At 42.1% G+C, this 24,662-nt stretch overlaps 1 protein-coding gene across 2 annotated transcripts in view; it reads left to right on the plus strand.

The window, feature by feature from the left end:
• LOC139441903 (protein mesh-like) overlaps positions 1-22,328 on the plus strand; it is an 80,132-nt gene extending 57,804 nt beyond the window's left edge. For both annotated transcript variants that reach the window (XM_071222654.1, XM_071222653.1), the window contains 15 exons: positions 781-940; positions 1,785-2,042; positions 2,551-2,696; positions 3,893-4,038; positions 5,933-6,205; positions 6,719-6,978; positions 7,377-7,520; positions 7,878-8,033; positions 9,111-9,254; positions 10,803-10,928; positions 11,849-12,094; positions 13,579-13,761; positions 14,250-14,394; positions 17,708-17,800; positions 18,603-22,328. In XM_071222654.1, the coding sequence (XP_071078755.1) occupies positions 781-940; positions 1,785-2,042; positions 2,551-2,696; positions 3,893-4,038; positions 5,933-6,205; positions 6,719-6,978; positions 7,377-7,520; positions 7,878-8,033; positions 9,111-9,254; positions 10,803-10,928; positions 11,849-12,094; positions 13,579-13,761; positions 14,250-14,394; positions 17,708-17,800; positions 18,603-18,687 (2,565 nt within the window). In that variant the 3' untranslated portion in view covers positions 18,688-22,328. The remainder of the gene's footprint in view (positions 1-780; positions 941-1,784; positions 2,043-2,550; positions 2,697-3,892; positions 4,039-5,932; positions 6,206-6,718; positions 6,979-7,376; positions 7,521-7,877; positions 8,034-9,110; positions 9,255-10,802; positions 10,929-11,848; positions 12,095-13,578; positions 13,762-14,249; positions 14,395-17,707; positions 17,801-18,602) is intronic.
• Positions 22,329-24,662: the final 2,334 nt, after the last annotated feature.

The raw sequence follows: 24,662 nt of genomic DNA on the forward strand, positions 1-24,662 counted from the left end.
TTTACAAAGCAGTTCTTCAGAACTGTGGTACATAACAGTGGTAGATGTACTGAAAAATCAAACAACCGAACAATACACGCCAAACCCAAAGGGTATTAATTTTCGGATCTCTGTTAGATCAACCGAGTCCGGTGTATTAACTAAAGTGTAAAAATTCAATAACTTCGCTTGTTGTTTACATGCTTGGATCTGTTTCAAATACACCGATGCGCAAGTTCTTAAATACTGTTATCCTTTTCAGTGTGTGTTTTTCAAACAAACCGGTTGACATATTTTACGTGAAGATCCGGGGTAGAATAGGTCGGCAACCCATGCTTGCCGAAAATGGCGACTATCCTTGTTGTAAGAGGCGACTAAAGGAATCGGGTGGTCAGGCTCGCTGACTTGGTGGATGCATGTCATCGTATCCCAATTGCATGGATCGATGCTCATGATCTCAATCACTGGTCTGTCTGGTCCAGACTCGATTGTTTACAGACCGCCGTCATAAAGCTTGAATATTGTTGAGTGCGGCGTTAAACAACAAACAAACAAACCGTTATCACTGATTCACGTTCGTGAAAGTCGAGAAAAAGTTAATTTTTTTAAAAGTGTTCCTTTGGTATTTCGGTACACATGACAACGGAATTTGATTGTTCCTATTGGGAAGCCTTCAAATTTCAAATGGTATTTTGGAAAGATACATATTCCGGACATAGCTTGCTCAGTTTACCCCCGTAGGAATGATAAATCTCGTCAGAACGAGATTTTGCGAGATGCTGACCCCATTTTCCCCCACAGGCTGGATTTAACGCCGGGGACCAGAAGACATATATGGAAATTCCGGGGGCGCGGAAAAATGCCGTCTTAAACCTCACTCTGACAAGCAACGTTAACATCCCTGGTAAATGGGTATTTCGTGTGGACTCTGCTACTATTCTAGGAAGCTGTTCTGATAAAGGTAAGACCACTTCTAGCATTTGGTACCGGGGTTTTTAGCTCTTGTAAAAGCACACCTTTCGAAAATATCGATTTATTCCAATTTCATCAATACTAAGATGAAGTCGTGCAACAACAAGCAATGATGAAATGAACATGTTCAGCATAATCAACCGAAAGAGCTCCATTTTTGGATAAATATGTGAAGAATAGTTTCGCCTATCTGTGCAAATCTACATGCTTGATTATGTGGTGGATCATATCTCCACTGTATTAAGATAAATACCCTATAGCCACTCGCTACCATGGTTTTGTTTGGAGCCCGATTCGAATAGCAGGACGCTAAAAATCGACGTCCAATCAAATTACTCACACGAGCGAGAGGAATTCTGTGCTCGTTTAGAGATATGGTGCGAAGGAGGTGCTGACGTCATTTCCGGAACGAATGGTTTCAGAGTATTTGTCATTGCATTATTAAAAAGGAGATGTGATACCAGAAATATCAGAGGATGGTATACGTATCACGTATTCAGATTTAAACCACATTGGGATCACTTGGACGAATCTAGCACTCATGGCCTTTTGTGCCTTCGTAAGAGTGAGTCTACGGGATGGGGAAGGGGTGAAGGTGGTGAGGGTGGTGTGGGTGGGTGTAAGAAGCGGTAACCTGGCAATTAATCAGTCACTGGTTTGTCTGGTCCAAACACTAAAGTACTACCTGTGTTGGAGGTAGTCGGAAGGAAAGTAATATTTTTGTTTTCGATAATTTAAGTGAAAATACCGCAAGTGGGAAGCTCAACAATTAATTTCAGACCACTATAACGGATATGCCCTTATTAATTCAATTTTTACAATTTTCTTTGTAGGCAGTGGAGACGTGCTTGTTTGGCCCAGTTCTGGTCTTGTCCTTGGAGGCCAGATAATCTACCTGTCTGGTCCGTGTTTTAATGAAGGCTACGAGCTATTGGCTCGTTTTGATGACGTCAACATCACATTCCCATGCCGTTACTATTCATCAGCACGCGCACAGTGCATCACACCAACCGTCTTTCGGACAGGCCCCCTTACTCTGTCACTCAATGTAGATAATGGTGGCTGGAACTACACCGGCACATATACTACAAGTAAGTAGTCGGCGGGACTGTAGTATATGTTTAAGAGGCAGTCGGAAAGAATGTAGTATTTATTTTGGAAGAAGTCGAAAGAGTACGAGAAAGTAATATAAGTGTTGGAGGTAGTCGACGAGAAAGTAATATAAGTGTTGGAGGTAGTCGACGAGAAAGAAATATTAGCGTTGGAGGTAGTCGACGAAAAGGTTTTATAAGTGTTGGAGGTAGTCGAAGAGAAAGTAATATTAGTGTTGGAGGTAGTCGGAATGAATGTAGTATGTGTTTTGTCGATAATTCAGGTAAAAGTACCGTACGTGGGAAGGCTCAACAACTAATTGAAAGATAACTGACATTGATAACAGAAATAAAAAAAACACAGTGGCAATGAAAAGCACATTGAAACCAACAGAAATTGTTGAAGACCTAATGTACTCCTCATCGATCTGTTGATGCTGACAATGAAGTCTTTTGACGAATGAATGTCCAACAATCTAAGATGCTATTATTCATTTTCTTGCCACAGTGAACATAGCTCAGGTTGAACCCAAAGTTAAACGTGTGGACCCCAAGAAGTGGTTCGTCAATCAGTCCGTGAATATCTCCTGGGATACTTCCAGTTTTCCGTCCAGAAACATCACCAACATCACTGTTGAAGTGCTAGAATATAAGGTAAGATTGTCTGCTTCTGTACCTCTCAAAGGAATTAATGGGGCTTTTAGTACTATTCCACTATTATCACGGTGGGGACACCAGAAACGGGCTTCACGCATGTTTGGAATAGAACCTGGACCTTCCGTGTGACCACCGAACTCTTTTACCACTAGGCTACGACAATAGCCAATCAGAAGGCAGCTTATTCATATTTTGACATGCGCTCGATGTAAATTAAAAACTGAACAATAGAACATTCTGGAATGGCTAATGGATGGTCTTGATTGTATGAATACAGACATAAAGCCCATAACTGTCGTGTGGGAATACCCTGTGTGGTTTTTCGAGGTTCCACGATCAAAAATCACATTCCAACCGTCACTTTCATGATCTGATAAGCGATGCTCTGATTGGTCAGATGAAAGTTCGTTCTGACATGACACGCAATGGGATGTCCTCAGATATGTGTTTAGCGGTAGCGAGAACTAAGATCTGATTTTAATGAGATTGATCGATAATAAAGATCGATATAGTCTTACATCACGAAATGCTTCAAATCACGTGAGCACCTTGATTAAAAACATGAAAAGATTTGGAAAATATCTGTTGACAAGTTGGTGGTGCACATGTTTTGCAAATCCTGCAACCGATCGAAATCTGCACGACAGTTTACGAACCGGATTTCGATTTCGTTGCGTGATTTTGATTGGACTGTGCATAGGCTCGTAAGTCCAGCCAAACTGTAACTCCATAATACCAGCCAAGTTCGGCAAGGGTGGAAACTGGACTTTTTTAGTCAGTTAACTCCCTTGCCTCGGGAAGATGCAGTGCCCCTCACCCCTCAAAGCGATAAAATTAATGTAAATGTGTTAGAATATACTTCCTCGACGTCCCAGTGTAAGTTCCATACTCCGCCTTAAGTTCGAATTGTGTCTCGAAAAAAATATATTGTTCCAGAAAATGAAAATATAATAATCACGCTTCTGACTGTCAATCACAAAATATACATTGTTGCTAGACGTCTTTTTGAAATTTGGTACTCAGTTTTAGTGTATCTCGTCTACCTGCAAAATCCCGCGGCGTTGAACAATGAACAAAGCAAACCAAAACTTCGGATATATCGAAATGATGTCGCAGGTTGTCCTTGAGTTCGTTATATCCGGAATATCATCGTGTTATTATTCACTGTGTGCATTTATGACTGAATGTTTCAGGAAGTCAACGGGACTCCCTCCTTGAGAAGGGTGGTGAACTTCATCGACATCAACTATTCATCGAGGTCCTTGTTTCACTTCAAGCTCCAAAATATATCCACCGCAGCCATATTGAAAGTCAGCGGCGAAGATAACGAGTTTAACGGGTAGGAGATTTGTTTGACCCCTGAAGATCCTGGTTAGAACTGATCTTCTTCTTATCGTAAGAGGTGACTGAAGTGATTGGGTGGTCAGGTTCTCTGACATGCGTAGATCGACGTTCATGATGACAATCACTGACCGCCGTCATATAGCTAGAATATTGCTGGGTGCGGCGTTAAACAACAAGCAAAACAAAACAAAAGGAGATTTATTATACGGGTAGGCGTCCCTGGTTTTCACCAAAGTGGTAAACGTCTAATACCTGCCTCGCTGACACTATGCTAAAATACTGTTCAAAACGTCGTTAAGCCCAACTCACTCTCTCACTTTAACACGTAGGGGACACATAACGGAAAGTTGACTAAATGTTGGGTGTGAGATTCATTGACGGGTAGGTAACTCATTAAAGGGTGGGAGACTCAATGGCTGGTGGAATGTGTAAGGAGTAAGGAAGCGTCTGTGATTGCGTACTCTGGGCATGCACATGCGGATTCACATGGACGTGTAGTTTGAATATACACGGATGGTTCGTTGATATAAACTGCCGGGCAAAAGATAGTATACACCCATGTTTGATTGTCCAAAATATATAGAAGAAGAAGAAGAAGAAAATATTTTATTAAGGTGTCGCATGATATACATACATAAGGTCAAACAGTTAAAAACAATTATTGTATATCATCCATACAAATAAAAGCACATAGTGTGCTAAAAACCCACAAAAAAACCCACATTTAAAATAAACGATGTAAAACGTGTAAGAGGCACGGGTGCGCGAGATGTATCCCGCATTAAGTAAATGATTGGATAGATATAGGTAGGTCAATAAAATAGATGGATACAACTACATGTGCAACTGTCATAGCAATGCGAGACAGACGACGTATATATATTTATTTGATACGATACCTTGGCTGTGTTTTTTTTATATAGGGACTGTTTTCAGCCTGGTAACGTTTTGACAACGCCTGTAAGTTTTTTTGTCAAATAAAAAACCGAAACTGCTTTCTTTGGCCCGGCAGTATATAACACATTTAAATATGCAAAAGGAATTAGTCGGAGAAAATAAACCTCTCTCCACTGAACTCAATGATCAGGAATATTTTAACATGTTCAGGTTATAGCGTAAAACTCCCAACAGAACCGCTCTCAATGTTACCGACTGAATATTCACTGCAACAACCTGTTGATAGTGAACTGTGTGACCCACAGCGTGACTCACTGCTATCAACATATTCTACTACTCGAGAGGACGGTATAAATTATATCAAGTAGGCAAACAAAGTGTAATTTGTTGAATTTGATCTGCAGTAAAATTCGAGCCGACAAACATGAACCTCGATAAGAACCATCGTGGGGGACGTCTCCAAGTTAATTAGGAGCAAGTTAAAAGAGGAATAATACCTAATGAACCGAGTCGGCCTACAATCATTTGACATTTCATTTTGGAAGTGATTTGGCAACTATATTTAGATATGTCAGGAGAGTATATACATCGACATGAATAAAATATGTGCTCCACGTGTAGCTTTGGTTTAGTTAATTACACGAGCAAGAGTGTCTTGTTTATTAAACAACTGATACACACCAAGAAACCTCTACCTACACTGATTATCGTGCAAGAAATAATATTGTCATTGATAAAATATTTTACATCCATACCGGAAATTCCTTTGTACCGGAAGTGCTCCGGGCAAAACGGTTTATAGAATATTTGATTGGTGCCACAGATCGTATCACGTGTTATTATTGTAAAAAAATAGATGGAAATGTAACAATGACGTCATGCAAACATTTGAACTCGTGGCGTCAAGGGCACAGTGATTTGTGTGAGTTTGAATCCCTAATGTCCTAACGTACTGATCGAACCTGTTTATGTTAACCGAACCTCTTCCCCAGGTCTGCAATGGCCATATGGTCAGACGTGTTCCCAGCGAGATGGCCAAGTCCTTCAAATTCTGCGGGGTGGTGCCGGGCGTGGATGGACAAGGAGGGGAGGGGACTGAACCTGACCCAGACGGAGCCCTGTCCGTGCACCAGGAATCAGGCCGACGGGGACACAGGGAGGTACCAGCCCGACCCCTTCTGCAACCAGCGCTCAAAGGACCCTATAGAACGTAGTTGTTTGTACAGAGGAGGGACGACGGATTGTATCATTTTAAATTATCAGGGGTAAGTAATGATAATGATAATAATAATGATAATAATAATGTTGATACTACCTCTACTACTACCTCTACTACTACTACTGCTACTACTACTACAACTGTTGCTACTACTACTGCTGCTTCTACTACTACTACTACTACTACTACTACTACTACTACTACTACTAATGATGATGAACCGTCACATACCTGAAATATTTCTGAGTGAGGCGTTAAACAACAAATAAATAAACAAGCAAAATGATAATGATGATGATAATGAGATGATGATTAAGGAGTTTTGCGAAAAGACGCTTTGTTTTCATCTTAATTTTGTAGTGCATTTCGAAACATCTTTTAGCGAACTTGTCGGGCTTATCAAGCAGTTTGCTTGTCATGCCATGGGCGTGCTTTCAATTATACATTTATTTACAAAGTGTGAAGCCCATTGATGTTGATATCGTTGGAATATTGTCAAAGCGGAGTAAAATCCAAATTCACTCTCACTGAATCTAAACCATGCATTGTATTTTCACAGGTCTTCGGAAGGCAGCCAAGTATGTTGTTACAGTGCCGATGGCGAGTTGTTGAATGCTCAGGGGATGGAGGGCGGTGGCACACTAGGGCGATATCATTACAGATCTCAGAGCGACGACGCCGTCGCTTTTTTCTCGTATTTTGACCAAGATGTGCTTCCATACACCCACTGTTGCCAATATTCACAGACGCACTGCCGGGAGTTTCTAGCTTACCATCGACCACCGGTTACCTGTGTGGGCTATTCACCACCCGCAGCAGGTAAGAGTTTCGGGGTTTTATTGCAATAATGATATGATCAAAAAGATCAACATTAATAATTCAGTCCGAATTGTTGAAACGCTAGTTTCCTTTGTGCGGAGATCCGGGAGTGAAAAGGCCCCAGTAATCCCAGTAATAATACTTTTGACAACAGAGATAACCGACTTATTAGAATCGTGAGAGCAGACTTATGATGCAAGTTTGTATATGCCACTTGTAAAGCACATTATGATGACCTTGATGATAGTGATGGTGGTGGGGGTTGTGATGCTGATAATTATTATTATTATTATTAATACTACTACTACTTCTTCTACTACTAATAATAATAATGTGTGTAGTAATATTAATAATTATGAAATATTTCAGAGGTATATATATTTATCTTCTCGTTTCAGCCCAGGCAGCTGGGGATCCCCATTTAGTAACGCTGGACGGGAAGGGGTATACATTCAATGGGGAGGGGGAGTTTGTGTTGTTGGAAGACGACAACAGCAGCGTGGTGGTTCAAGTCAGGACAGCCCAAGCCAGGGACACTAATGGTGAGCGAGTCAATTGTGCCTGTGAATTTGAATAATTAAAATAAAGAAATCTATGGGATGGACAATGTGACATATTATTAGAAAAGGAATCTGACCTAGACAGTAGTGGAAAAAACGATGTGCTTCAGAATGACAAAAAAAGTTACTTGAATGTCCTGATAACAAAATGTTGTTAAAAGATTGGTCGATAAAAAGCCCACCAGAATACTGAATTATCAGTCCCTGAAGGCACAAAACATTTGTGTGTGTGTGGTTTTCATTCTCAATACATTAAGACCTATCTTGTAAGGCAGCGTGTACCTGTATGTACGTCTCTTCTGAAACCATTTCGATGCCAATTTGCGTTCTGGTTTCTAGACGAACTGCAGAACGCGACGATGTTCACGGCAGCGGCAGTGGCGATACGGAACGTCACTGACATATTGGAGGTTCGTCTCGACAAGGATGACATTGTCCAGTTCCTGGTCAATGGAAAAGAACGTGACCTCACTTCATCTACCTCAGAATTTAACGGTCAGTTTTAGATGTCAAATATGCTATTCTAGACCCAACATATTGCAGTGCATTGGACTATGGATACAAAAGAAAGCTGGGTTCGAATCGTGTTTGTTTCTCTTCCAAACCACAAACAATCTACACCATTCACGTCATCGTCAATACTTCATATCCCGTTCCGTGCACGAATTTTGAGCAAACTGAAATATTGATGCAATGTGTTGAGGTCAGGGTTTTTGCACACGCCACGTTCCTCCATCACGCATGAATACATACGGGCATTTACAGTGTATTGACTGCTCTGACCAATGAGCGCTCGTTTTACATCACACGAGCTCATCGTATCCCAATTGCGTAGATCGATGCACTTGATATCAATCACTGGATTGTCTGGTCAATAATCGATTATTTACAGACAGCCGCCATATAGCTGGAATATTGCTGAGTGCGGCGTTAAACAACAAACAAACAAACAAACACATATCACACAAACGGCAATGTTTCTTGTGCAACATGTGCGCCGACTTGCGCAACGCCGTGCGCCACGCTGCCTCAATATCCGGCAATGGTAGATTTATTCACGGCCATATTTCATTGCTAGGCTTAAAATAGACACACCTCGCTGTTATCCGTATACCATCTACTGTGTGTATTCACGGGTGATGGAGTCACGTAGGAACGCAGGATATGCCCACCCATGACGTACTGACGTTTCACGCGTGTATGTTTCAGTTTTAAAGTCTTTCACCTTCAGAATGGACGAATCATTGCCGATGCCACGTTCCATTAACCCTCGTTATGTGTCATAAGAAAAGAATATCTAATGTAATTTGTAACATGCAATTGTTTTATTTGTTTGGCATATGAAGAGTGGACTTAATATTTTAGACTAACATACAGTCTCTGAAATGAACATATCGTACAGAAAAAAACAACAGTTCAATTATCTTAATAAAAATATAATATAAGGGAGCTCAGAGACTCTCTTCATTTTAGACTTGCCAAACATTATAGACTTGCGTGGGCTGTATTTGATATATATTTGTATCAGGGTCTGTAAGACAGAGTATTAATTTCTGTATGTACATTTTTCAGGACTTACAGTGTATCGTAACAAAACAAGCAACATCACGGCGGAGGTGACGGTGGTCATCAACCCCGCCGGGGTGTCGGTACTGATGCAGGCGACAGACAAACTCTTAAACATTATGGTGATGGTGGGATCACTGCAACTTAAAGGTAGTCTGTCATCATTCATTTACTGGTTTCTTAAGCCATTAATATATTTTTTCATCAGAAGCAATTTTTTTCAAAGTATATGACCGCCGCCATGGTCTTTTGGTAGAGAGATCCCGGAGAGCGGAAGGTCCGGGGGTCGATCCCTGGCCGCGTCATACCAAAAGATGTTGAAAGATGGTACTTGTTGTTACCCTGCCTGGCGCTCGTCATTTAGGGGCTAAAACAAGGACTGTTTGGTTTGTTGTTTAACGCCGTACTCAGCAATATTCCAGCTATATGACATCGGTCAAACATGGACTGGTCGGCTCGGAGTCAGCATACTGTGTCTGAGTAGGGTATTCGTGTTAAACTGCGGAATGGTATATCAGTGAGCTAGCACTATAAAGTCGGCATTAGTACGGACTAGTTCAAGCAGACACACACACACACACACACACACGCACACGCACACGCACACACACACACTCACACAGAGAAAGACAGACAGACAGACAGATAGGCACACACGTGTGCAGCCACTTCGCTGCATTAGTGCAATTATCTTAGACACGACGTTAAACCCCATTTCACCTCACCTCACCTCAAAGTAACTTTACTTTGCATTCACTTGTTCCTCTCAGTGAGCGAACACTCATTTCAAACGCCATTGCATTCGTGACCACTCGTGTCATTCCGGGACAAACCGAATGACTTACATGTTACAGAAAGGAGACGAATGACTCGCAGGTAAACATGGCGTCAAGGGAAAGATAACTCTTGTATTAAATGCCGGTCAATTTTGACATAACAGGAACTGATATCCAAACCGGATTTTCTACTACCGGACAAAACAAACCGATGTTGCGTACCTTGTTTTAAGTGAACGACTTTTGAGATATATGTGTCACTACCACGGACAGGGGTCACCTGACAAAACCTGATCTCATGGCATGACACTTGGTATATTAATAACTCTTCTGAACTCTCTTTGTTGGTTCTTTGGAGAAGAACTTTTAGACTGATTCATTACTTTGTTCAGATCATCCCAGTTGGGATTCCGGGTTAGTATCGATCCCCTATGCATGTCATACGAGGCGACTTAGTGGATCGGGTGGTCTGGCTCGTTGATTTGGTTGATTGCGCGTCGTCTTGCCCTGCAGGCGTGGGTTGTTGCTCATGATATCGATCACTTGTTCGTGTGATTTCTAGTATTTATGGGCCCTTGTTTTAAAGCTGGAATATTGATTGCGAGAGCGGTGTTAAGATATAAACAAATCACCTGATTAAAATAGCTATGATCTGTTCAGTTAAATGTTAAAATCTAAGTTGACATGCGTTAATTAAGTCAGGGAGTCTGACCACTCAATCCCGTTAGTCGCTTCTTATAACAAGCATGGGTTGCTGAAGACCAGTTCTAACCCGGGTCTGCCCAATTCGGTCGCCTATTACGCAAGCAGTTGGATGCGGGATGCAAAGAAATGCTTTCAGCGTTATTCGTTTACAGTGACATTAATTTGCTTGACAGTGTTCAGGGTTTGTTATTAACCATGATCATATATGTCCTTACAGGAAGATTACGGGGGTTGCTAGGCAACTACAATGGTAACCAGAGTGATGATTTTGTGTCCCGCAACGGAACAGTACTGCCGCAAAATGCCTCAATGGGGGAGATCCACTACGACTTCGGGTTGACGTGTAAGTGCATGGCATGCTTGTGTTATAACACTGTGTAGTGCTCTAATTGACATACCTGATGTGGCTGTGGGGTTACCCTGTAGATTAAGCGTTCGCTCGCCCCACCGAAGGCCCGGGTTCGATTCCCAACGTTAGTACAATATGTGAAGCCCATTTCTTGTGTCCCCCGCCGTGATGTTGCTGAAATATTTCTAAGAGCGGCGTAAAACCATACTCACTCACCGATCTGTCTGACGATTTCTGGTTCCCTGAAACAGTGGCTAAAATCCTCTTTGCGTACGGGTAAATGTCTCATTATGGGTGTCCATTACATTAAAGAAAGTTTTTGTGCGTATTAAATGATAAGTTAAATAATGATCCACGGGAGAATCATAATCTTGTAACACAGCTTTACTCTACAGTCATGCTTGAAATGAATACAAACTTGAAGGATTGTAACGAAATTACATTATGATCAGTTTGTGTTATGGTTTTCTATAAAATAAATATTTTGGATATATTTTCAAATTTTAAAACTGTAATAGTCCAATACATTCAAAAGCATGTAGACGTGGTTTTCACTGTTCTTGGTTCATCGTGTGACAGATTGTAGTATTATGTTTCGCAAAACAATTATAGTGACTTCATTCTAAAACAGGACTTGCAGAATAATTTCCCAGCATTTTGCAAATGTTCAAGCCCGGAATTCGTATGATGCTACCGCTGATCATAGGCTTGATTTCCGCATTCCCTACGATTATGTTTCTAAGTTTGTTAGCACCATACCCGTGCTCGTGGATTTCACCAAAAATCTGCATCACTTCAGGCTTTGCTCGCATTTTAAGTTGACACGACCTGAATATATCTAGAACACTGTTTAAAGCAGCGTTAAACCCAACTCATTGCTCACTGTTTTGAATCATTTCTTATTTCTTTTGCAGGGTCTGTTATGGATAATGAAAATATTTTAACGCCAGTGCTGCGGCAAGATGACCCTGGCGAATCGCTGAAGCCTGTGTTTATAGACAGCATAGACAAAGAGAACTTGCGCAATGGGACGGAGGAAGTGTGTGGTAGCAATGAACAATGCAGATTTGACTATCAGGTGACAGGGGACGCCGAGATTGCCATGAGCACGAAAGCGTTTAGTCAAAGATTCGAGGATAGAAGGAATAGCATCAAACCAGGTACGTAGTTCTCTTTGACACGAAGTCGTACGGGTGTCATCTAAACTTTACTGGCACTTGTCTCAATCATTGGCTAAGGTTGGTTGGTTGGTTTGTTGTTTAACGCCGCACTCAGCAATATTCCAGCTATATGGCGGCGCTCTGTTAATAATCGAGTCTGGACCAGACAATCCAGTGATTAATATCATGAGCATTGATCCACGCAATTGGGATCGATGACATGTATAAACCAAGTCAGCAAGCCTGACCACCCGATCCCGTTAGTCGCCTTTTACGACAAGCATAGTCGCCTTTTACGGCAAGCATGGATTGGTGAAGACCTATTCCACCCCGGATCTTCAGGGGTCCATTGGCTAAGGAGCGACACTGACATTGTATACATGATAACATGTTTGAATTTCCGTACATGGCTTTTGTCTCTGTCATAACTTCCTGGGATTTCATTTTATATGATGTATTTCTTGGTGTGTTGTTGGTGTGAAATTCAGCAATATTCCAGCTGTGTATGGGCTATGTGCCTGCATCAACAAGGCCGATCAAGGCCACGATTTATGATGTCAACTGCCAGTTGTCTGCATCCTCAAGATATGTCACCTCTCCCCGAAGCAAGGAGTGAGTGAGTGAGTATGGTTTTACGCCGCTTTTAGCAATATTCCAGCAATATCACGGCGGGGGACACCAGAAATGGGCTTCCCACATTGTACCCATGTCGGGAATCGAACCCGGGTCTTCGGCGTGACGATCGAACGCTTTAACCACTAGGTTCCCCGACCGACCCATGTTTTTAATGAAGGTGCACCACGGGGTAAGATCCGTTTTGTTACAATATAGATCTTGATTATCGATCAGATCGTCTTGACTGGGCGCCACTATTTAGTTTGAAGCAAATGCATGTGATATGAGAGATGGAAGCTGATGGGAGGGACATAGGACATTACTCGTAAATGGTGGTGCTACAATCGAGCCCAGAAATTCCAGCCTAGTTTTACAGTCTGTTAACTCGCTTTCCCTACCCATCAGTGTGTATACGTGTAGCGGCCATAAAATTTCCGAGTCCCGTGATGGAATTCGAACCACGGACCTTCTGATCAGAGGTCGGACGACTTGTCGAAATGACCAAAGAGGTTACCCCCGTCAGCAAGCTGACAATGTAAGGATGTCATCTGTGGGATGACTCCACGCCCTGCTACATACTCCCCCGTTAACAGAAGCCACGTCCCGGGCCGCATAGCAGGGTACTGAGTTTTATTTAGCTCAAATTTAATATGAACGTGCACAGCCCCACGTTGGGCGCCAATGTAGCGGCCATAAAATTTCTGAGTCCCGTGATGGGATTCGAACCACGGACCTTCTGATCAGAGGTCGGACGCCTTGTCCACATGACCAAAGAGGTTAACCCCGTCAGCAAGCTGACAAGGTAAGGATGTCATCTGTGTCATCTGTGCTACATACGTCAAATGCATTAACTATGTCCTCTGTTCCAGTGGTGAGATGCAGTTACCTGGATACGGTCGCCAACGGCAACAGGACCGTGTCTGGCTACACGGAAGGCTCGACGGCCGACTTTGTGTGTGATTCAGGGTACCAACTGAAGTTTGGTGACGCACAACTGGTATGCCAGGCAAACAGCAAATGGAGTGGGACAGCGCCGGCTTGTGTTGAGGAAGGTCAGTTTAACCAATTTGTGTCAACACTGAAATACAAAAGTACATAAACACGTTAACACTATAAACTGAAACATCTTGGTAAGGGAATAGGTCAAAACTTACAAGTACAATTAACGGAAATCACTACAGTGAAACATTGGTAACTCGAACTCCCTTTAACTCGAACTTCATGAACGGGTCACATCGTATAAGGCAATGTAACATGGTGCAAACAGAGTCCTTTATCATCAAACTATTCTAAAATCGACTGTCCGCTTGTCTCGAATTTCGGATAATTCGATCTATTAATGACATTGTCCCGACTTCGAGTTTAAACAGTGTCTCTACATAGGGTAGTTATTTACATACATAAAATCAGGAAAATTAAGAAATTGAAACGTGACTTCTTCGTTTTTTAACTGATCATCCTGATTTATTTATGCTAGCACCAGCCATACTTAGTGGCGTTTTTTGGAGACTGTTTGGTAAGCAATGGCTCTTTGTTACAGTGAAGGTCCCCAGCACGGTGTCGCCAACCACGCTGATCTACATTGGTGCAGGGACCGCTGGCGGTGTCGTCGTCATTATCCTAGTTGTAGTTGTGTGTGTGTGTACATGTCGGTCCACAAGGAAGAAGAGGTCCTCTGAGGAGGGGTAAGGATCCATGTGCTGGACCTTCATCATTTACCGTTAAGGAATCGAGCTTGCCCGTCGTGACTATGCTTGTCGAATAGGCTTCAGCGACCCATACTTGCCGTAAGAGGCGACTATGCTTGTCATAAGAGGCGACTAGTGGGATCGGGTGGTCAGGCTTGCTGACTTGGTTGATGCATGTCATCGTATCCCAAGTCATGATGCTCATGATGTCAATCGCTGGATTGTCTGGTACAGACTCGATTATTTACAGACCGCCGTCATATAGCAGGAATATTGCTGAGTGCGTCGTTAAACAACTAACAAATAAACAAAACAACAAACAAACAAAATGTCAGGCATATGGTGAAACACGTGTAACATGTCTGGGCCCCCGTTTCACAAAGTTGTCTTAGGTGATCGTTAATCCCATACTTTAACATAGGCTTACGACAGTCTTAGCGCTAAGACCGCTTTGTGGAACAAGGCCCAGTTCAGCTGACTTTACATGAAAGACTCGAAGCAGCAATTTTGAGTGAGTGGATGGGTAGATTTGAATGATTGATTAACTGCTGAGTCGATTAAGGACGAATAGATGGATAGACTGATGAATGAATTAAATGATGGTTGGATTAACGAGCAGATTTATTGTTTCGTATATTGATTGACTGCTTACCTAATTGATTGCGGAATTGATTGGTGGATGAGTGGAAGTCTAGACAGGGGAATTTGAAATGGATGGTGGATTGATGGATGGATGGATGGATGGATGGATGAGTGAATGGATAAATGTAAGCATTCGTTGACCCACTGATAAAACGTGATGTGTTATGAAAACATAATCTGCCGAAACCAAGAAGAAATACAACTGAACTTAAATATTCCAACCTTGAACAACACTTATTATGTAATTCCATCCTTCCATCATAGCCAACATAGTCTCACCGTTCATTTCGGACATTTTCTAAAAAAAAAGGTAAGGGCGCAGATATTTCCCCTCACATATTTCATAAACTGATTCTAATGATTCCTTATCATCAGCACCGTTGTCGTCTCTGGTTCGCTGTGTAAATGTTAAACAAATTAGTAGGGTAAATATCACTGAATCGTCTACCACTAATTCCGGCCACACCCAGTATGGCGCCTGACCTTACCGTAAGCATTCATTCATTATCGTACCGACCTTCTTTCTTTCCCACGATCTTTCCATCCACCCATACGACCTGGAGGCGCGCGTACAACTGCTTTGTTTTATCTACCAGCGTGCCGTGCTGCTACAGTACTTTATTCTTGATGGTTCATTAGTAACAGTGTTGTAGGTTCCCGCCCGATATTGTTTTCGGGTTCACTAGATGGGACGTAGTTATTGTAGATTGTGATGGTAGAGATTTGAATGTGAACTGACAATGTCGAGAAAGGGTGATGTGCATATGGTGTGTGTGGATATGGATGTGGATGTGATTGTGGGTTTAGATGTGGGTGTGGTTGTGAATGTGGTTGTGGGTGTGTGGGATATAGATGTGGATGTGATTGTGGGTTTAGATGTGGTTGTGGTTGTGGGTGTGTGGGATATGGATGTGGATGTGGTTGTGGGTGTGTGGGATATGGATGTGGATGTGATTGTGGGTTTAAATCTGAATGTGGTTGTGGGTGTGTGGGATATGGATGTGGATGTGATTGTGGGTTTAAATGTGGTTGTGGGTGTGGGTGTGGGTGTGTGGGATATGGATGTGGATGTTATTGTGGGTTTAGGTGTGGATGTGGTTGTTGGTGTGTGGGATATGGTTGTTGATCTAGATTTGGATGTGTATGTGTACTTGGATATGGATGTGATTGTGGGTTTAGATGTGGTTGTGGGTGTGGGTGTGTGGGGTATAGATGTGGATGTGATTGTGGGTTTAGATGTGGATGTGATTGTTGGATATGGATGTGGATGTGATTGTGGGTTTTGGTGTGGATGTTGTTGTGGGTTTAGATGTGGTTGTGGGTGTATACGAGAAATGGTTGTTGATGTTATTGTGGGTTTAGGTGTGGATGTGGTTGTTGGTGTGTGGGATATGATTGTTGATCTAGATTTGGATGTGTATGTGTACATGGATATGGTTGTGGATGTGATTGTGGATGTGGATGTGGATATGTGTGTGGATGTTGGTGGGGATTAGGATGTGGGTGTGTGTGCGGATGTGGATGTGGGTGGGGATTACGATGTGGGTGTGGGTGTGGATGTGGATGTGGATGTGGATGTGGATGTGTGTGATATGAATGTGTAGTATTTGGATGTGTGTGTACGTGGGTGTGGATGTGGATATGGTTGTGGATGTGGATGTGGATGTGGAATAAATGTTGCTATTCTACTTAGCTGACATAAATATAACAGTTAAGAAAATAACAAGCTGAATAATTTACCTATCACAATCAGCCCTGCATTTTTTTTACTAATCTCCCATGACACTTAAACAACATGTAAAAAATCTTGATACCCAAATTATGCTATTGACATCCGTAGCAGGAGGTCCACTTGTGCAATATAAACTGTTGCCCTTACGCCATGCCTGTCGTAGCGTGTGCGTTTGCACTGCAATTACCGCACCAATCAGCGAGTTAACGTGTGTCTGCTGTGGAAATGCCACCAGCAACCGCAACAGGGATAAACTGATGATGTTGTTAAACACTTCCACTGAGTCCGACTTAAGTTTCCCATGTAGTGTTCATTACATTATCTACCATCAACAGTTATTAGTCCTTATTCATTAGCGGTTGGTAGCTGGGTTGTTAAAGCGGTCGTCACGACGAAGGCCGGGTTCGAATCTCCACGCCGCTGGAATATTACTAAAAGCAGCGTAAAACCAAACTGACTGACTCACTATCAATAAACCTGGCCATAACCGTCAGGTTTCTTGCATCAAGACATATGGGTTAGCTCAGTGGTAATTGCGTTTGCCCGACACACATAATTAGTGAGTGAGTATGGTTTTACGCCGCTTTAAGCAATATTCCAGCAATATCACGGCGGGGGTCACCAGAAATGGGCTTCACACATTGTACCCATGTCGGAATCGAACCCGGGTCTTTGGCGTGACGAGCGAAGGCTTTAACCACTAGGCTACCCGACCGCCCCACACATAACTAAAAGAGAGCAGGCAATATTATCGTTCAGGGGACGAACATCAAACCCTCTGGTATGGCAAGTGGTGGTTCGATTCCAGCTGTAGCCAAAATGTAATAATATATTTGCTGGTGTGTACAGGCAGGGTGTGGTTGTTAGTCACAGTTAGTGAAATGCTTCTTAACTTTTTTCATCCTGAAAATTAATGTCTTGTTTTCATTTTTTCAGATCGGCAAAAGAAGATGTAGAACTTCCCCATATTTTCCCTCCCTCACCTCACATTCCAACAACAGTTTTTGCAAATGAATACTTTTTGCAAAGGTTGGTACTTCTTGATTTAATTATGTGTCAGTACATTTACATGGCTGCCAAGTTGAGTTGGCACAGATTTCCAGGCTAGTTCATTCACAGACCGGTGTGATCTTAATATTACAGTCCAGTAGATTATTTATAGACCGCCGTCGTATAGCTGGAATATTGCTGAGTGCAGCATTAATCAAACACACAAGGAAATCCTTTACAAATTTTACCTTTGCACAATTTAAGTGTATCTGTGTATTCCTGTTCAGTTTGCACAAGTAGGTAGAGTTTTGTGTTTAATTGTTTGACGCCGCACTCAGCAGTATTCTAGCTATATCCCAATTGCCAGGATCGGTGCTCATGATTTCAATCACTGGATTGTCTGGTCCAGATTCGATGATTTACAGACCGCCGTCATATTGCTGAGTGGGGCGTTGAACACATGACAAACAAACAAATCTTATGCTTACTGCATGTGTGAAATCCTTTACAAGTTCGGGGCACGGGTGGCCCAGTCGTCTAAGGCGCCGCGATTCGCTGGGCAGAGTTGCGTCCCTTGGGCACGCCAGAAACCTATGATTGTGGGTTCGAATCCCGGTTCGCCCCGATTATATTTCTAGGTTTGTCAGCACCATACCCGTGCTCGTGGGTTTCATCGAAGTGGTAAACGTCTGAGACCTGCATCACTTCGGGCTTTCCTCCCACATTAAGCTGACACGCCGTGATATAACTGGAATACTGTTAAAAGCGGCGTTAAACCCAACTCACTCACTGTAACATTTTCTTTCGCACAATTTAAGCGTCTCTGTGAATTTATTTTCAGTTTGCACAAGTTAGCCGACAGTGGCTCCTTCAAGATCCCGCGACCGACCTATGTTGATCCTACAATATATGAAGAATATTTCTAGTCGGACAGTAGAGGCTTCGTTACCGTCACCCACGTGCACCTAGTGACCCCAAGCGTGACCTTGGCAGCATAAGTGTGGACACTGAACACGTGCTGAACACGTTGCAAACAGACACTGACAGTGCATCCAGTGTGATGAAAGGACAGACAACAATGAATGAGTGTATCATAAACAAAGGATTGAAAACAAAGGCTGTACATATGTGAATTTCTCAACTTTCCTGTATATAAGAGTACGATTTTCTAGTCATAATGCAACCAGTGCTTTCTTAGATATTGCAGTGTGATTGGATCAAACTCACGTGAAGGCTGCACGTGACCGGTGCTGACTGAGGTCAAGGCTGTGCCATGACCTTGGTCACCGTATGCTCTCATTCGTCTTTCCCGTTTTAATATTCATTCACTGACCTTGACCTGAAGGAAACACAACTTTGTGAATGGAGAACTGGTGTAAAATAATTGTGTAATTGTTTGTGTAGAATGATAATGTGGTGTGCATTGTCAGCATAGTGTGGAAACTCCTTGTGTGCGTGTATGCTTTGTAAGGCCCCATGGCATACAATTATCTTGCAATAAATCAGTAATATGGCACGTACGTTGCGGACCCACAGGAATCACAAACAGAAGGACTTTCTGCAGAGATGACACAGGGAGGACGTTGATATAAACGCAAATGACAGAGAATAACCAGTCTCGATTATCCACCGAAACAGATTCCATTGGGCATTATAGATGAAATAGCAGTGAAAATTATGTGAATGGATCGCAGAAAATCAGTGACGAGATCGGGTGTTTTCGAAAAGTGAAAACGAAAACGAAAGTTAACTGTGTGTTATAAACATGTTCATAAGTCATATGGGCATCTTTTTGTGTCGTTGGTTACCTGAATGTTTCTTCAACTAAGTCTGAGATATAATATTTGCACATTGGTCAATTTAGTTGTGGTTTATATAATCCTGGAGCATAGACTTCACTCTTTAAGCAAACATGTTCACAGTTGGTACTATGGAACTCCCAAGAATATGTGCTATAGTAAGGGAATTATGTACGAAAATAATCATCTGCACCTGTAGAAACACGATTTCTGTATGTAATGATCAATATTTGTGAATTACATGTACCATTATGTTCATAGGACAGTTGGATTCATAATATATTATAGTTAGCTACGTCATAAACTATCAAATGTAACTGAAGTGCCCAAGTGGTTAAATCAACCACTGTATATAACTCGTCAACGCCAGAGAAATCTGTCTGGACTAGCTGCCGAAACAGATTCCATTTGGCGTTAGAGCAAATTGCGGTGAAAAGTTTATGAAGAGTCACTGAAAATCATTGATAACGCCAGGTGTTCACGAAAATGCATGAAACGTTTGGTTTGGCTACGTTTTGCCAATCCAACAAATTCCACTTCCCTTAAGACATTTACAGGCAGTTACAAGTACAAGCAGTTACAGGCAGTTACAGGCAGTTACAAGCGGTTACAGGCAGTTACAAGCGGTTACAGGCAGTAACAAGCAGTTACCGGCTATGGTCCTTTGTCTGCAACAAGATTGTATTGCTGGTATCCCGTGATATACCTCATTATATTCCCAAAGACAAATGTACATAGATCGATTCCTTAAGTTTGTACTCCTCAATGTATCATATTACTGTAACATTAAGAAACAGACCTAAAGTGATGTTTAGACACTTTTAGATTTCAAGGTTTAGAATTGTTACAGATTTTGTTTTTTCACAGCAACAATATGATATTTCTATGGTTAGTATCTCAGCTGTTACTTCTATTCCAGAAAACATCAAATTCAGAATATTTAGTAACTTAATACAGGTGTTTATCATTCTGAAGATCCCATCGGCATCCAATTTTTGTACATCGTCATATGCCATATAATTGTTATTATCACAGCCATTTCAGCATTTATTTTCTTCATAGTTTCATCTCAACATCAAAATCATGTATCGTTTTATACCTTGGTCCTGCTTCTCAGTCTCGCAATATCAATACAGTGAAGCTATCAGGATACTGGTCACTTATTGTAGATGCATATTTGTATCTCATTAACTGGAAATATTTACTTTATAGAGAAATTAATTTTACATAATTCTTCTTTTGGAATCGCCAACATGACGATGCAAGTTAGGAAGTGGTGGTAAATGTGACTCAGTGTCTTCAGGGAGGGATCCATAGCCATAATATTGAGACGTATTTACATAATTGGTATCATGTGCAATATCTGAGACCAAAGACGGGAAAAATAACTTTTTTTGCTCATGGACAGATAAGTCGTACATGTAGGAATAAGACGTCATATTCATCAAGCTGATGTCGTACCATGAAAATATTGTTTCTCACCCGAGTTATTTTCAAAAAGAACCACGCTTTTCCCTTTTACTCAGTAGGGAGAAACTACTCGGGCCGCCGTGGAGGCACACCCGACTCGTATACATCTCACACTAAGCCGAGTGGCCGCGAATCAATTTAGTAAGGAAGATAACTCTTACTTTTAAAGTCCGGACAACCTTCTTATTCATGAAACCGTTGTTTACCGGGCAAAACCGAATTTTATTGCTCGTTCAGAAGAACCCTTCACATGATAAACTTGTTTCATACTATTCATTGCCTAAGTGGGAATACCCAATTTGAATCATTCTTACCTGTTTGCTCATTGTTTTGTAAATGGCATAACGAATCATTCTGCTTCTCTCGCACTGATAAACATTGTAAAATATTTTTTAGAGATAACTGCAAATGAGTCTTATAACCGAGAGAGACTTATGGTTATATTTCAATTTCGTTGCACATTATGCTTTGCAGGAATCATTTATTTTTTGACAAAGTGGGTGAAAACTTTGTCATTCTTTGTAGTAATGTTGCCTCGGAAATCTTTGTGTGTCAGTTTCTTAATCGCATTCTCCTTTTATCTCGTCATAATAGACATGAAACCAGAACTGGATGATGTAAATCTCAATAAGGGCTCTTAACCACTTATCAGTTAGGCCCCAAATGAGTATATGTAAAGCAAATTTTGATTTTATTTTGTTGTACGAATCGTCAGTGATTTGTATGGCTTGAAAGTCACAGTGAATGGAAGATGTATGCTAACAGGAGTTGTGTCCCTTTGCACATGGATGATCCGTTTCCATACCTGTCACGTGCTCTAGGCACATCGTGAGTGCTGGCGTCATTTCTATTTATAGAACACTTCACGTGTTCACTATTGAATTCAGAACCTTTCTGTCGGAATAGGTCCTATTGAATCTTGAATGCGAGGAGTGATTCCAGTAGATGAACTACTCAAAAAGAGTTAAGGACTCCCGATTCCCGATACCATAGTTAATCTGCCATGCCTTGACAGGTTAACTTTAGTAATATAACAGAATCGGGGGGTCCTTAACATTTTTTGAGTGATATATGTTAAGGTAATCCGGAATCACGTCGCACATTTGATATTTTATACAAGTCGACAGAAACGTTCCAAATGAAAAAAAATGTGCCTCCATTTTACCTTGGTGTCTTAGAATACGAAGAGCCGTCTTTGTGGGCCTTATCGTCAACAGAGGTGACTGGCAAACTGGCTTATTTATTGATTGTGTACATAGTATGCTCGACTGAATTTGAAATAAAATATGAAACATTAACGTATCCTTTGTTTGTGTTCTTACCTTAGTAAGTTTTGTCTGTCGCGATCATGGGTTCGAATCCCAGATCGCTTTGATTATATTCTAGGTTTGTCAGCACCATCCCTGTCTTCGGAGTTTGATTTCGGGCTTTCCTCGCACAATAAGCTGACACGCCGTGATATAACTGTAGTATTTGTAAAAGCGACTACCTCGTGAAGATCCGGGTTAGAATAGGTCTTCAGCAGCCCGTGCTTGCCGTAGCAGGCGACTATGTTTGTCGTAAGAGGCGACTAACGGGATCGGGTGGTCAGGCTCGCTGACTTGGTTGATGCATGTCATCGTGTCCCAATTGTGTGGATCGATGCTCATGAGACCGCGTACCTTACATTATAGAACATGGGGCCATATCACAGCGCGATCACAGTGCTGGCGACCTTACATTATAGAACATTTGGACCCGTGTCACGGAGCGATCACAGTGGTGGCGACCTTACATTATAGAACATGGGACCCGTGTCACAGAGCGATCACAGTGCTGCCGATCTTACATTATAGAACACAGGACATTGTCAGAGAGCGATCACGGTGGTGGCGACCTTGCATTACAAAACACAGAACCCGTGTCACAGAGCGATCACAGTGGCGGCGACCTTACATTATAGAACACAGGACATTGTCAGAGAGCGATCACAGTGGTGGCGACCTTACATTATAGAACACAGGACATTGTCAGAGAACGATCACGGCGGAAGCGATCTTACATTATAGAACACAGGACATTGTCAGAGAGCGATCACGGTGGTGGCGACCTTAAATTATAGAACACAGGACCCGTGTCACAGAGCGATCACAGTGGCGGCGACATAAAAATTATAGAACACAGGACCCGTGTCACAGAGCGATCACAGTGGTGGCGACCTTACATTATAGAACACAGGACATTGTCAGAGAGAGATCACGGTGGTGGAGATCTTACATTATAGAACACAGGACATTGTCAGAGAGCGATCACGGTGGTGGCGATCTTACATTACAAAACACAGAACCCGTGTCACAGAGCGATCACAGTGGTGGAGACCTTACATTATAGAACATTTGGACCCGTGTCACGGAGCGATCACAGTGGTGGCGACCTTACATTATAGAACACAGGACCCGTGTCACAGAGAGATCATAATGCTGCTACCTCGGGGACCAACCATTCAATATTTTGGTGGGAAGACTTGGGATTTTGTACGGCGAGTAGATCTGTTTTCAGCTAAAATGGAACCAATTTAATTTTACACAAAATTTCCCAGCCAAGGATAACTTTTTACAAACTGTTGCAGGAATGAGTGATGGTTTGATAGACATGATCAAATTTAACAACAGCTCTTTCAAGTTTCAATTTCATAAAAAAAACACGGTATACGTTTTTCTCCCCTCAGTTCAGTAATATGACGCTCAGTCATTCGCCGGTCAGTCATCACCAGAAAGTGGCTTCTCTGGATCTTTCGGTGTTGCTGACGTCACAGGCCTTTCAGGACGGGATATCTTCTTTAAGGCTCTCCCTGCCATGCTTAAACTCTGCTGACCACCTCTTGACAGTCAGTACCTCCCTCGTGTTGTACTCATATCTTAAGGGGCGGTGGGTTAGCCTAGTGGATAAAGCGTTCCCTCTCCACGTCGATTCCCCAAATGGGTACAATTGATTTATGGTGCACCGTGCTGGAATATTGCTAAAAGCGTTGTAAAACCATACTCTCTCATATCTTCATGCATTCTGTAAGTACTTGATCACTGCACGTTCCTCAAGTTTGTCCATTTAGCAAAGGGCATAAACCTAGGGCCTACGTCACTAACTCTTCGCAGCATAACAATTTGCTCAGATGACATAAGTTTTTGTGGATATACCTCTATGAAATTATGTAATATCCAAACGAGAATAGGTAGAATAGATCTCCAGCAACCCATGCTTGCAGGAAAAGGCGACAGAGCTTGTCGTGAGAGGCGACTAACGGGATCGGATGGTCAGACTCGCTGACTTGGCTGATGCATGTCATTGTATCCCAATTGCGTGGATCGATGCTCAGAATGTCAATCACTGGATTGGCTGGACCAGACTCGATTATTTACAGATCGCCGTCATATAGCTGGAATACTGCTGAGTGCGGCGTTAAACCACAGCGAAAGAATAAAACAAACAAAACCAAACATTTCACTGTTACGCACTTCCTTTGTTTGTGAGGTTCGGTATTTATCAATGAATCTCCTATGTAAAATTTAAATACATGTCTTGAACCCAGTGCACATTTTTGGAAGTGAGTTGTATATTCTGTAGTGCACATTGGGACATTTACTGATGGGACGACC

Source organism: Haliotis cracherodii, unplaced genomic scaffold (assembly GCF_022045235.1).
Source record: "Haliotis cracherodii isolate W230 unplaced genomic scaffold, xgHalCrac1.p SCAF_48, whole genome shotgun sequence".
Classification (NCBI taxonomy): domain Eukaryota; kingdom Metazoa; phylum Mollusca; class Gastropoda; order Lepetellida; family Haliotidae; genus Haliotis; species Haliotis cracherodii.